The sequence below is a fragment of the Muntiacus reevesi genome, chromosome 13 (genome assembly GCF_963930625.1).
Source record: "Muntiacus reevesi chromosome 13, mMunRee1.1, whole genome shotgun sequence".
NCBI lineage: Eukaryota > Metazoa > Chordata > Mammalia > Artiodactyla > Cervidae > Muntiacus > Muntiacus reevesi.
The window spans coordinates 18,965,870-18,978,952 of record NC_089261.1 but is presented as its reverse complement, the minus strand read 5'-3'; the positions used below and the strand labels follow the sequence as shown (position 1 = coordinate 18,978,952).

The 13,083-nt window shown below is 40.4% G+C and overlaps 1 protein-coding gene across 1 annotated transcript; it reads right to left on the bottom strand.

Annotated features, from left to right (window-relative positions):
* Nucleotides 1-882: 882 nt before the first annotated feature.
* ARPC3 (actin related protein 2/3 complex subunit 3) lies at nt 883-12,270 on the bottom strand. The gene is made up of 7 exons (XM_065903864.1): nt 12,166-12,270; nt 9,439-9,538; nt 6,518-6,594; nt 2,891-2,959; nt 1,969-2,095; nt 1,519-1,613; nt 883-1,041 (listed from the first exon to the last, which is right to left on the bottom strand). Exons 1-7 carry the CDS (start codon nt 12,169-12,171, stop codon nt 979-981), a joined length of 537 nt encoding a protein of 178 aa, XP_065759936.1. The 5' UTR covers nt 12,172-12,270; the 3' UTR covers nt 883-978.
* Between the last annotated feature and the right edge of the window lie 813 nt (nt 12,271-13,083).

Sequence of the window (13,083 nt, the reverse complement as noted above, 5' to 3'; positions counted from 1 at the left end):
TTTGGTCGTAGCTTTTCTTCCAAGGAACAAGCATCTTTTAATTTCATGGCTGGTCACCTTTCTGCAGTGTTTTACCATAATTTTTTTTAAAAAAAGGAATGAGGTACTGATATACATTATAACATGGACAAACCTTGAAAACATTGTCCTGGGTCAAAGAAACAAGACAGGAAAGACCCCTGTTTTACAATTCCATTTATGTGAAATGTCCAGAAAAGGCAAATCAATAGAGACAGTGGGAGGAAGGGGTTGGGAATGCTTGCTAAAGAGTACATCTTTTTAGGGTGGCGAAAATTTTCTGGAATTAGTGGTGATGAGAAAAAGTTAGTGTACAAAAGTAAATAAACCATGAATATTCATTGGAAGGACTGATGCTGAAGCTGAAGCTCCAATACTCTGGCCACCTGATTCGAAGAGCCGACTCATTGGAAAAGACCCTGATGCTGGGAAAGATTGAGGACAGGAAGAGAAGGGGGCAACAGAGGATGAGAAAGTTGGCTGGCATCACTGACTCAATGGACATGAATTTGAGCAAACTCTGGGAGATAGTGAAGGACAGGGAAGCCTGGCGTGCTGCAGTCCATGGGGCTGCAAAGAGATGGACATAACTTAGCGACTGAACAGCAACAACAATGTATTATTAATTGTACACTTGAAAAAGGTGAATACGGTCCCCTAAATTTTTATGTAAATGTCAAAGATAAGCAATGGATTTCTTTTGACATGAAATGTTAGAAATTTCTTTATTATTATTTATTAAGCACCAGCTTAATACTGCAGACATTTCAAATCACCAGGCAACAACTCATTCTTCCCCACCCATCCCACCCCAAATTCTTGATAAAGAGCTCTTCAAGTAAAGACACACGCTCTTCTCTCCTCTGTATAAAACTTTATGAAATAAAGGCAAAGAACTGTGTACATCTTGCTGTGAATGCTGCCCACGGCTGTGGAGCCAGGGTCCACCCGAGGTCGGCTTTACTGTCCAGGTCCTGAAAGACTCTTGTTCATGAACTGTCTCTTCACAAAGCAAGTCCACCACTAACAAGGGGGCACAAAACAAGGAACAGTGGTGGTCAAACCACAGTGCAGGTTCAAGGAAAGGTCAGAGTATGAATTTACTTAACAAGAAAACTTAACAGTGGTCTAGCAGCCCTTACATTATATAAGCTCTTTGAAGGTACATGTAAAATTTTCTTTTTTCTCTTTCTTCCTTTTTTTTCCCCGCAGTGACTCACAGGTCACTCAAAATTACGACAACAAAATAACTACATTAAAGTTGTCTCACACAATACCCGTTCTATTGGTTTACAATGCCCCAACCTAAGAACATACAACCAAAATTTCTTATTACATGCAATTCATTATTCTCTGTGACTCAGGGAACTCCTACTATGTATAAGGTACCAAAGTTAAGCAATACTGCAATGTGAAAACTAAACACCTTAGTGTGTTTAACAGTGGCTACAGGGTAAAAGGTGATTTATCAACTAAATAGGCAATGAAAAGAGTTTTTACCTTGCTGGGTTTATCATTTTGAGGGTCAAAAACTTTTTCACAAAGTCTCAGTCCAGTTTCTTGCCTCAACTGTTGTAAGTAGGCCCTCATCACTTCTAAAATCAAGAGCAGGTAAAACAAAAAATTATATTTCAGAAAGCATCCCAAATATGCTAGCTGTTGATTTAGACACCGACCTTCGCAATATTCTTCAACATCTGAACAGCATAAGAAATAGAAAGAGCAGTTCAAATGGTTTTAAGATTATACTTATTTTGGTCCAAAAGGTTCTCTACGTGTCATAGTTGCCAAGGATCTTTTGTGAGAGTGACTCTCACAAAGTAGGATAGTGCATGAGCTAATGATTCCACTCTCAACCTGTACAACAATCAAGTTAAGAAAAGGAGGGGGGTAAAAAGTCCAGTGGAGAAAACTGTGTGCCACATAGGAAGGGGGACGAGATGTTCTTACCATCTTCCTGTTTGTTTGCAGGTTTGGCGTAAATGGCATTAAGTGGAAAACCAGGCTCTCCAGGAATGGGAAAATTAGTGATTCCCAGTGTATACATTTCTTTCTCGCCTTGGCTTTTAGAATTGCACTTAAAAAAAAAAAAAATTATATACACAAATGGGAAAAGGGATATAACATTTCAATTGGCAGTTTTTTTAGTCTAAGTGGCTAGGTCTGGGGTTGTGATTTTGTGCCCTTTTGTAGTCTGGTGAAGCCTACAGGCTCCTCCTCAGACTAACCTTTTAAATGAATAAAACAAAACAGGACTACACAAGAATCCAATTGTAATGACATACAATAATTACAATATTTAAAAAAATCAAACTTATGACATAGCCACACATGTGCTCTTTAATGCACTAAATAACAAAACTCAGCAGTGGACCTAACAACTGAATTTTGAAGCAGTAATGAATGTAAATAAAATTTCAAAATATCTTCAATTCTAAATGTAGTATGAACACGCTGCAGAAAGTCACAGGTATTGCTAATGCTATTGTGGGTTGCTGCCTACATTAATAATTAAAGTAAATGCTAGATTTCAGTTGGAAGTTAGTGAAGAGATGTAATCTTTTCTCCACTCAAGTTCATGTACCCCTGAATTCTATCCCTGGACCCCAGGTTAAGAACCCTTGAGCCACGGGCTTAAAAAAGAATATTTTGGTCAAGATTTCAGTCTTGGAAAAATATATGCAAAGCCTTAAAACACCATCATCCTTATCTTCTCATTAGTCAACTACTGTAAGTTTAGACATCTACATTCAGATTTTCCTCTCAAGTTCATGCTCTAAGTCAGGGGAAATATTTTCTACTTCTCCTTAAAGTCTGAACAAGTCTAAATACCTATTGTGTTCCTGACAAATGATCATCCAGGCTTAATTACCTTTTGGAGTTTCTTTAGACACTCAGAAATGTAGAGAGTTATATATATCAAGGTCCGATCAGCTTCATTCTATGGGAAGAAAACAAAACTTAAAAACAGTACTGATCAAAATGCAATAATTATTTGCAATAAAAGAATTCAATCTTTGTCTTTTTATTTATTAACTGAAAACTGAGCACACAGTCACGACAGCATCAAAAATTCCCATTCTCCAGATGCAATCTTCTCAAGCCCTCTGTCTGCTCCTGGGGGGGCAGCCACGGGCTTCCTCCCTGAGCTGTGAGGCTGCCTCTGTTTTCCTCAGCTCCCCTTGCCCTGGGTTCCTGGGCAGTTGCACCAATAACTTCTTCTTGGAAGGAGAGCTAACAAAGCCGTCTGGAAAACCTGAGGTGAACCATATGGCTGGTTAATCTTTAAAAGCTTTTTCACTTCAGGATCTCTGCCCAGATTAGAAACATGTATGACTCTAAAGGAGGAAGCAATTATTTCAACTGACCTATTCTTGAAGAGTTCCAAAAGTCCAACTCTTGACCTGACCCAAAGGAAATGTGGAGAAGACAAACGGACGCTAATCAAATGTGGCACGTACTTCAGGTCACATTTTATATAGATTTATAATTTTAAATAAACAAACTACACTTTTCCCTATTTTTAAGAGTCTATGATATTCAAGAGAGAATGAAATGTGGTGGAATTTTAATTACAAACACCATACTTAAGACCATGCATTAGATTAGAAACGTCCATAACATCATAGATCACAGTTTATTGTCCAAGAGTCTACAAATAAAGATTTCACACCCTGTTGGATTCCAAGAGATTAAAGTTTGGCAAGGAGTTGAAAGAAGCAAAAAGTAAAGGAGAAAAGGAAAGATATATCCATTTGAATACAGATTTCCAAAGAACAGCAAGGAGAGATAAGAAAGCCTTCCTCAGTAATCAGTGCAAAGAAATAGAGGAAAACAATAGAATGAGAAAGACTAGAGAGCTTTTCAAGAAAATTAGAGATACCAAGGGAATATTTCAAGGAAAGATGCGCTCAATAAAGGACAGTAATGGTATGGACCTAACAGAGGCAGAAGATATTAAGAAGAGGTGGCAGGAATACACAGAAGAACTATACAAAAAAGATCTTCACAACCCAGATAACCACGATGGTGTGGTAACTCACCTAGAGTCAGATATCCTGGAATGTGAAGTCAAGAGGGCCTTAGGAAGTATCACTATGAACAAAGCTAGTGGAGGTGATGGAATTCCAGCTAAAAGAAGTCTTAAAAGATGATGCTGTGAAAGTGCTACACCCAATATGCCAGCAAATTTGGAAAACTCAGCAGTGGCCACAGGACTGGAAAAGGTCAGTTTTCATTCCAATCCCAAAGAAAGGCAATGCCAAAGAATGCTCAAACTACTGCACAATTGCACTCATCTCACACGCTAGTGAAGTAATGCTTAAAATTCTCCAAGTCAGGCTTCAGCAATATGTGAACTGAGAACTTCCAGATGCTCAAGGTGGTTTTAGAAGAGACAGAGGAGCCAGAGATCAAATCGCCAACATTCGCCGGATCATCGAGAAAGCAAGAGAGTTCCAGAAAAACATCTATTTCTGCTTTATTGAGTATGCCAAAGTCTTTGACTGTGAGGATCACAATAAACTGTGGAAAATTCTCAAAGAGGTGGGAATAACAGACCACCTGACCTGTCTCTTGAGAAGCCTGTATACAGGTCAGGGAGCAACAGTTAGAACTGGACATGGAGCAACAGACTGGTTCCAAATAGGAAAAAGAGTACATCAAGGCTGTATATTGTCACCCTGTTTATTTAACTTATATGCAGAGTACATCATGAGAAACACTGGGCTGGGTGAAGCACAGCTGGAATCAAGATTGCCGGGGGAAATATCAATAACCTCAGATATGCAGATGACACCACCCTTATGGCAGAAAGTGAAGAAGAACTAAAGAACCTCTTGATGAAAATGAAAGAGGAGAGTGAAAAAGTTGGCTTAAAACTCAACATTCAAAAATAAATAAAGCTCAACATTCAGAAAACTAAGATCATGGCATCCAGTCCCATCACTTCAGGGCAAATAGATGGGGAAACAGTGGAAACAGTGGCAGACTTTATTTTCTTGGGCTCCAAAATCACTGCAGATGGTGACTGAAGCTATGAAATTAAAAAATGCTTACTCCTTGAAAGTAAAGTTATGACCAACCTAGACAGCATATATATCTATATTTTTAATTTTTATTTATTATGTGGCTGTGTTGGGTCTGAGCTGTGGCATGTGGGATCTTCCTTGTGTCATGGGGGATCTTTCATTACGGCACACGGATTCTCTATTTGCGGTGCAAGGGCTCAGTAGTTGTAGCACACAGGCTGAGTTGCTCTGTGGCATGTGGGATCTTAGTTCCCTGACCAGGGATCGAACCCATGTCCTCTGCATTGCAAGGCTGATTCCTAACCACTGGACCATCAGGGAAGTCCCTAGACAGCATGTTAAAAAGCAGAGATATTACTTTACCAACAAAGGTCTGTCTAGTCAAGGCTATGGATTTTCCCAGTAGTCATGTATGGATGTGAGAGTTGGGACTATGAAGAAAGCTGAGTGACAAAGAATTGATGCTTTGAACTGTGGTGTTGGAGAAGACTCTTGAGAGTCCCTTGGACTGCAAGGAGATCCAACCAGTCCATCCTAAAGGAGATCAGTCCTGGGTGTTCATTGGAAGGACTGATGTTGAAGCTGAAACTCCAATACTTTGGTCACCTGATGCGAAGAACAGACTCATTTGAAAAGACCCTGATGCTGGGAAAGACTGAAGGCAGAAGAAGGTGAAGACAGAGAATGAGATGGTGGAGTTGGCATCACCAACTCAACGGACAAGAGACTGGGTAAACTCCGGGAGATGGTGGTGAAGGGGGAGGTCTGGCATGCTGCAGTCCATGGGGTCATGAAAAGTTGGACACAACTGAGTGACTGAACTGAACTGAAATTCCATAATCTAGAACATTATCAAAAAGATTTAGTGACATTCCTTGTAACTTGTTCATAGCAGCATCTCAGAGAACTTCTTTCCATTTCTCCCTCTCTTTTTCTCCCCACTTCCACTTCTCCCTTCCCCCTGAGATCACAAGAACTAGGAGGTGGAGGGAAGGGTCCAGGACACAGAAGTATATAAACATCAGCATGCAAAATTTTTTGGTTTTGGACTCGTACAAAGTAGGTGCTTAATACTGCTGAGTAAATAAATATAAAGAAGTGTCTAGACAAGGGTCAAGCTCCTCAGTATAGGACCAAACAATATTTTAAGCTTTGTGAGCCACAGTCTGTCACAACTACTCAACTCAGCTACTGTGGCATGAAAGCACCCACAGGTGATGTGTAAACAAATGCAAATGGCTATGTTCCAGTAAAATTATTTACAAAAAGATGTGGTAGGCAAGATTTGGCCCTTAGACAGTAGTCTGCAAAACCATGGTGAACTAAGATTAATATAGAATTAGGCACTGTTCTGGATTTTTAAAATCATACAATCTAATTTCATTTTACTTATTCCTCACATTAACTCTGACTGCCAAGTAGATACTATCCCCATCAGAAAACTAAAGAGCAAAAGTTTTGTACTTTACCTTAATTTCATAGTTTTTGAAGAAGACATTGGCCTTAAAGTAATAGATAGCTTCATCCACAATATCTGTATCTTTTGCTAAGCAGGGCAGGATGGGAGAAAGGCAGAGGATGTTAGCCAAGTGTAAAACATAACATTTAAAAAGCACTAAAGAAAAAAAAATCAAAGCTCAACAGTCAAGGGCTTTGGAATTGAATAACATAGAATCAGACTACTAAAACAAAGTCTTTAGAAAAAATTTCTAGAAAAATAAGCACATGGTTTATTCAGACAGCTTTATTGTCTTTATAAAAATTATACATGCTTATTATAGAAACAAATGAATCAATACAGGAAAAAAAAGTAACTGTCACCCTAATCTCACTACCCAGAAATAACTAGTCTCAGCATTTGGTGAACATCACTCCAGACATTTCTCAATGCATTTACAAAAACAGACTGAGTCACAGACTAAATTTAATAAATTGCTTTCTTAAAAATATTTGGATGGCGAAAAAGTTCATTCGGGTTTTTCCAAAAGATGTTACAGAAAACCCCAACGAACTTTTTGGTCAACCCAATACAAAGAATTCCATACAATTTTATTTGAACTTACATACTATACTTTAAGGGAAAAAACTCTCAGCTGTTCATTTAGGAATGTACTGGGATTCACACATACCTCTTTCTTTTTACAAAAACTGTGACTTCAAATATGTACAATCTGTTCAAGGTGGCTAGAGACTGAGAAAAACCAGAAGTACTGTTGTAACAAAGACAGATCTCATTACAAAATTTCTTTGGCTTTTCCTTTTTTTATTTTAAAAAGGTCACAGTCCCAGGGTCTTGATATCCGGCAGCTGGTTTTAACAATGCAGAAACAGTTATTTTTATTTCGCAACCCTGACTGCTATCCCTCTCACACAGCAGAAACGCAGAAGGTTTCATACTCTAATCCAGTTGTCTTTATCTTTGCCCATTCCCTTGCTGGAGAATTTTAACAGAACTTTTTTTTCCCCTCCTTTAAGAAAAATATTTTTGGACATGTGGGATCTTAGTTCCCCATCCAAGGGTCGAACCCACACCCCCTGTAGTGAAAGCGTGCAGTCTTAACCACTGGACCACCACGGAAGTCCCAAACAGAATTCTAACTCTAGACTTATGTTCCCTATGATCAGTTCTCTTATTTGCTAAAAAGAAACTTCCTTCTATGATCCCACAGTGTTTACAAAAGCCGGCTACTCTAGTGTCATGTTGCAGAGGAAGGGAAAAGAGGCTAGCTGATAGGATTCAGGCGAGCTGATAGGATTCAGAACATAGAAGAGCATTTGGCATATATAAGATGTTCAAAAGATATCTGTTGAATGTAAATAACTAGATTAATGCTAACAGTTACTTAGTCCATAGCACAGGCTTAGATTTCTCCATAATTCCAATTCAGTCCTATTTCAGCCCCCTAGGGAAGAGCAACAAGTCACTCTTAACTATAGAAATCATGAAGTTCCAGTTTCCTGCAGTCCCAATCTCTCTCAAGGGCCCAAGAATTGCAAAGGTGGTAATTAAATTTACTTCATCCTTGGTCAATTATGTCTTCTGATATACTATATGGTACTTTGTCACAATCTGGGAAGTAATCTGATCAAACACTGATCCTTATTCTTCCTCTGCAAAAGAATAATGTCATTCTTTTACATTATTTTTCCTGTTTTGGTGGCTTTTTTTTTCCATCTCAGAACAAGAGTGTGGTGACTCACCAAATTTATTAAGTTTACTGAGCTTTAAACTGGTATTGAAAACAAAACTAAATTAAGAGGAAGTCAAGTCAAATAAACTGGCCAGAAGAATGGAGACAGGGTCAGTACAAAATTAGTAATCTAAACTATGGTCTTGGAAACCACAAATAGAACTCAGTGCAGACTCTTCCTGGGTGCAGGGAAACCACATCTAATATAATACAAATTGCACTGTTGGCAGAACATCTCAGAATGTCGTCAGAAGAGTCTCAGATAGTATCTGAAAAGAATGAGGCATTCTGAACAGATTAAAAAAAAGCTCCAAAAAAAAAAAAAAAGGTGAGTGCCAAGAAAGAAAGCAAAAGATATAAAATTCAGAAAAGAGAAGAAATGAATAATGTTATACAGGACACTTAACACTGAGGTATTGGTAAAAAATGGGATCCTGAAGAATGGATAAAGGAAGTAGATTTAGATAAAGAAAGAGGTTAACCAATATGCAAAACAGAAAAAGAGACACAGATGTACAGAACAGACTTTGGGACTCTGTGGGAGAAGGCAAGGGTGGGATGATCTGAGAGAACAGCATTGAAACACGTATACTATCAAGGGTGAAACAGACCACCAGCCCAGGTTGGATGCATGAGACAAGTGCTCAGGGCTGGTGCACTGGGAAGACCCAGAGGGATGGGATGGGGAGGGTGGTGGGAGGGGGGATCGGGATGGGGAACACATGTAAATCCATGGCTGATTCATGTCAATGTATGGCAAAAACCACTACAATATTGTAAAGTAGTTAGCCTCCAACTAATAAAAATAAATGAAAAAAAAAGAAAGAGGTTAAAACACACTTTGTTTTTTCCAGCTTGATGACAGAGAAAGGATAGGGACACAGTGTTCTACAGAAGAAGCAGCATTAGATTTTTAAGAACTGATAGTGATGATAGGGAGAGTGTTGAGAATTAAGTACATTTCCTCCTCCCTCTCAACAAAATATCCCAGAGAAAATGGCAGCAATAATACAGGTTCTTTTTTTTACAGTTTCTTATTAAATGCAACATCTACCCAAGATTTGAGAAGGTGGAAAGCACAATATCCATCAAGCAAATAAAAAATACAAGAGCAATCTGAGAAAGTATTTCCCTGATGTGCTAACATCAGAGGGTTTCATACCAAAATGTGAAAAGAATGGAAAGGGGTTTTGACTTACTCTCTCTAGGGGCAGGTCCTTTGAACTGGCTTCTGATAGGCAATAGTGCCATGTTTCCAATGAGTTTGGTGTCAGGGTCCATGAGGGAAGAGTGGTAAGCCTGTAGGGACAAGCCAGGTAAGAACACAGAAGCAGAAAGAGAGCAAATGTCACTGGGGCAAACAAGTCCTTTTTCCTAAAGGAAAAAAAAGAATAACTAATCCAAGATAAACTGGCTCATGAAAACTATCAAAGTTTGAGGAATTCTGAGAAAATTTGAGGCAAGCTGATTGTTGAACACAGCCATTATTAAAAATAAAATTATATAAATTTTCAATTAAATAAATTATATTAAAAACAAAGGTAATAAATATTTGACACTTTATTTCCTTTTTTAAAATTATTTTACCAATGTCTGTGATCTTAAGGTTAGTTATGTCTTTTGTACCTACAGTGGAAATACTATATAACGTGCTACTGTGCTTCCCTTCCAATTTCACATTTGGTGACAGCACATTGGTAACTGGTGGGGTATTCACACTATAGAAATAGGCAAACACTATAAATCAGAGGTACCCAGCAACCCAGCTGTTGTTAAAACCACAATCCAAGCACTGGCTCTTCAGCTCTGCCACTTCCTGGTTCTATGCCTTTTGACCAAGCCATCACTTTTCTTCTCTTAGCCTATTTCCACATTTGTAAAATAAAAACATATATACTTGTTTTCAGTGGGTGGATAAGAGTTAGAGGAGGGAGAAAAAAAATCACATTTATGAGAACAACTTATAAGCCAATTTCTAGTTCGGCATTTTACAAGATGTCTGGCTTTTTATAAGACAACATGGGCCCCAGTCATTTATTCATTCATTCATCAAAAGATTACTAAGTACCTTCTGTGTGCAAGGCATGTGGATATACTGGCATGCATGACCAGCCCTGGCTCTGTCAGGTGAATAGAGGAGACAGATAATAAGTAAGTGATCACAGGGGAAGTCAAGGGTGCTCTTTGAGCACTTGGCATGATGAGCACAAGGCGTCAGGGTTCTGGCTTAAAATCTGGCTTTATCAAGATTTACTAGTGTGCTTATGTATTTAAGGGCTTCCCTAGCGGTTCAAATGGTAAAGAATCTGCCTGCAAAGCAGGAGAGCTGGGTTCAATCCCTGGGTCAGGAAGATCCCCTGGAGGAGGAAATGGCAACCCACTTCAGTATTCTTGGCTAGAGGAGCCCAGGATTCTTGCCTAGGACAGAGGAGCTTAGTAGGACCCATGGGATCCTAAAGAGTCGAACTCGACTGAATGACTAACTTTCACTTTGTGTGAAAATGGATTTAAAATGGATAACCAACAAGGACCTACTGTACAGCACATGGAACTCTACCCATTGTATGTGGCAGCCTGGATGGGAGGGGAGTGTGGGGAAGAACAGATACATGTATATGTATGGCTGAGTCCCTTTGCTGATCACCTTAAACTATCACAACATTGTTAATTTACTACACCCCAATACAAACACACAACACACGCACACACTAATGTGTTGCACACATTAGTGTGCTACTTTGGGCAAGTTACTTAACTTCTCTGAGCCTCAACTTCCTCCACAGCAAAATGAAAAACCACTAACATATCTACTTCATAATCACTCTGAGGATTAATTAGGGAATAATTTATACAAACTGTAGCTCAGAGCTGGCCTGACATGCATCAGAAGTCAAATGGTAGCTGTGGGATTTACGAAATATATAACCATGGTTTGCTCCTTTTTATTACAGATATGCTTCATCTAACACAGCCCCTATCCTCCCCTGCACTAGCTATATTGTCTTGTTACCCACTTACTACCTTCATGACATTTGTCACTATCTGAAACAATCCCCCTTATTTTATTTACATTTACAGATTTATTATGTCTCCTCATTAGAATGTAAACTCCTTAAGAATAGAGATTTGTTGGCCTTATTCACTGCTATAATAGTGCTTTGGCATGCAGCAGATGCTAAACATCACATGTTACTGAACAAGCTTTTTCCTCATCTGCAAAATGGAGACCATGATGGTGATAAATCTACCCCCTGTGGCTGTCAGAAATTAAGAACAACCAAACCATCATCAATTTTAACTCCTACGCTGATGCACATGAAAACAAACATTTGGAAACTAGGCGCAGACCTTGCACCTGCTCTGGAGAGCCCTAAACCCAGCGGCTCAGGTGTGGCAGCCACTGCCGGGGCGACAAGGGAGGAGTCTGGGAAGCGGGTCGGACAGGCGACAGGCAGCATAAGGGGCCCGCCTCCAAAGGCGAAGGAGGAAGTGGGCCTATAGAGGGGAAAAAAAAAGAAGAAGCCGGGCCCTAGCTGAGATATGAGAAATTAAAAGGGCAGCCCTTGCCTTCGCGGCTCTAGTGAGGCTTTGGGAACCCCGCTGGAATCGGGGGGAAGGGGAGAGGCACAAAAAACGATAAAAAGGATCAAGCTTGGAGAGGAGAGAGCAGAAGACTTGAGGTGGTCTCCTCAGCAGGCCCCGGGTCTCTAGCCCACTCTGCCATGCGCTGTTCCTCCATGGCCGGCCGACACCCCCGGGCCGCCCTAATCCCACAGAGGCCGGCCTCTCTCCTCTTGCCTTTCCTCTTCTCAGGCCCCTGCTTTCTCTCTGCCCTCCTCGGCCCGCTTTTCTCAGCGCACGCAAGACTTCTCGTGACTCTCTCAAATCCCCGCCGTTTCCCGACACCCCCAGCTTGGCCCCTTTACCGGCATCTCTGAGGCGCCCGGGTCTCCACCCCAACGAAGAGAATCGGTCAGCGCTCGGCGGTTCCGGTCTGGCAGCCCGGGCGGGGTAGGCGGAAGTGAGCCGGAAGGGGAGGGGCGAGGGCAGGACGCCGCGCTTCCGGCCTAGCAGTATGTGGGTAGCCGCTGCAGCTGCGCGGATCTGACAGGGCACCAGGGAGCGCTCGAGCCCTAGGCAGGGGCTCTGAGTATCGCGCCTGCGTCAAGTGTGGGCGAGAATGAGATTGATTTCGGGGTTACAGAATCGTAGATAAATCACCTCTTTTGTTTTTTCTCAAAGATCACCTTTTCAGTGTAGCATTCCCTGGGTCATCCTAAATTCAGTCCAACTTCACTCCCCTTTCCCTCAATTCTTATGATTCTTTTATGTTTTACTTTTGGGTTTTGTCTCCCTACATTCGTATGAACGTCAAAAACGCAAGGATTGTCTATTTTGTTCACTGCTTATATCCCTATGCCTGTAACAGGATGGTACATGGTAAGCATCAATAATATGTGTTGAGTGAAAGAATGAACTCAATCCACTGATTTTAAAAAGGAAAAAACGATCACAGAAGAGATTTGTGTATTTGTGCATTACTGTTGTGTGATCACGTACTGCGATTCTTTGTCTAACGGTTGAGAAAAGACTCTGGGTTTGAATCCAGCTCCAACATTTTTTTTATTGGCTGTGTCACTTTGGGCAAGTTAACCTCCATACCTCAGATTCCTCATCTGAAAATGGAGATAACAGTGATTACCTCAGTTTTGTGAGGATGAAATGAATTGCATGGAAAGTGCTTAGAACTTAGGCCTGGAACATACTAAAAGCTAAGGAATTCTTAACCTTTACTGGAAAGCACCTCAAGTTAAAAGCCAAGTTCACTGCTGCTTCTGGCCATT

Bases quoted from the DNA above. Each gene is read 5' to 3' on its own strand.
- ARPC3 (XM_065903864.1), bottom strand. The intron at 1,614-1,968 runs GTAAGAACATCT...TCTTGATTTTAG, and splicing joins TGCAAACAAACAGGAAGATG to AAGTGATGAGGGCCTACTTA. The intron at 1,042-1,518 runs GTAAAAACTCTT...CCCCCTTGTTAG, and splicing joins AAAATGATAAACCCAGCAAG to TGGTGGACTTGCTTTGTGAA.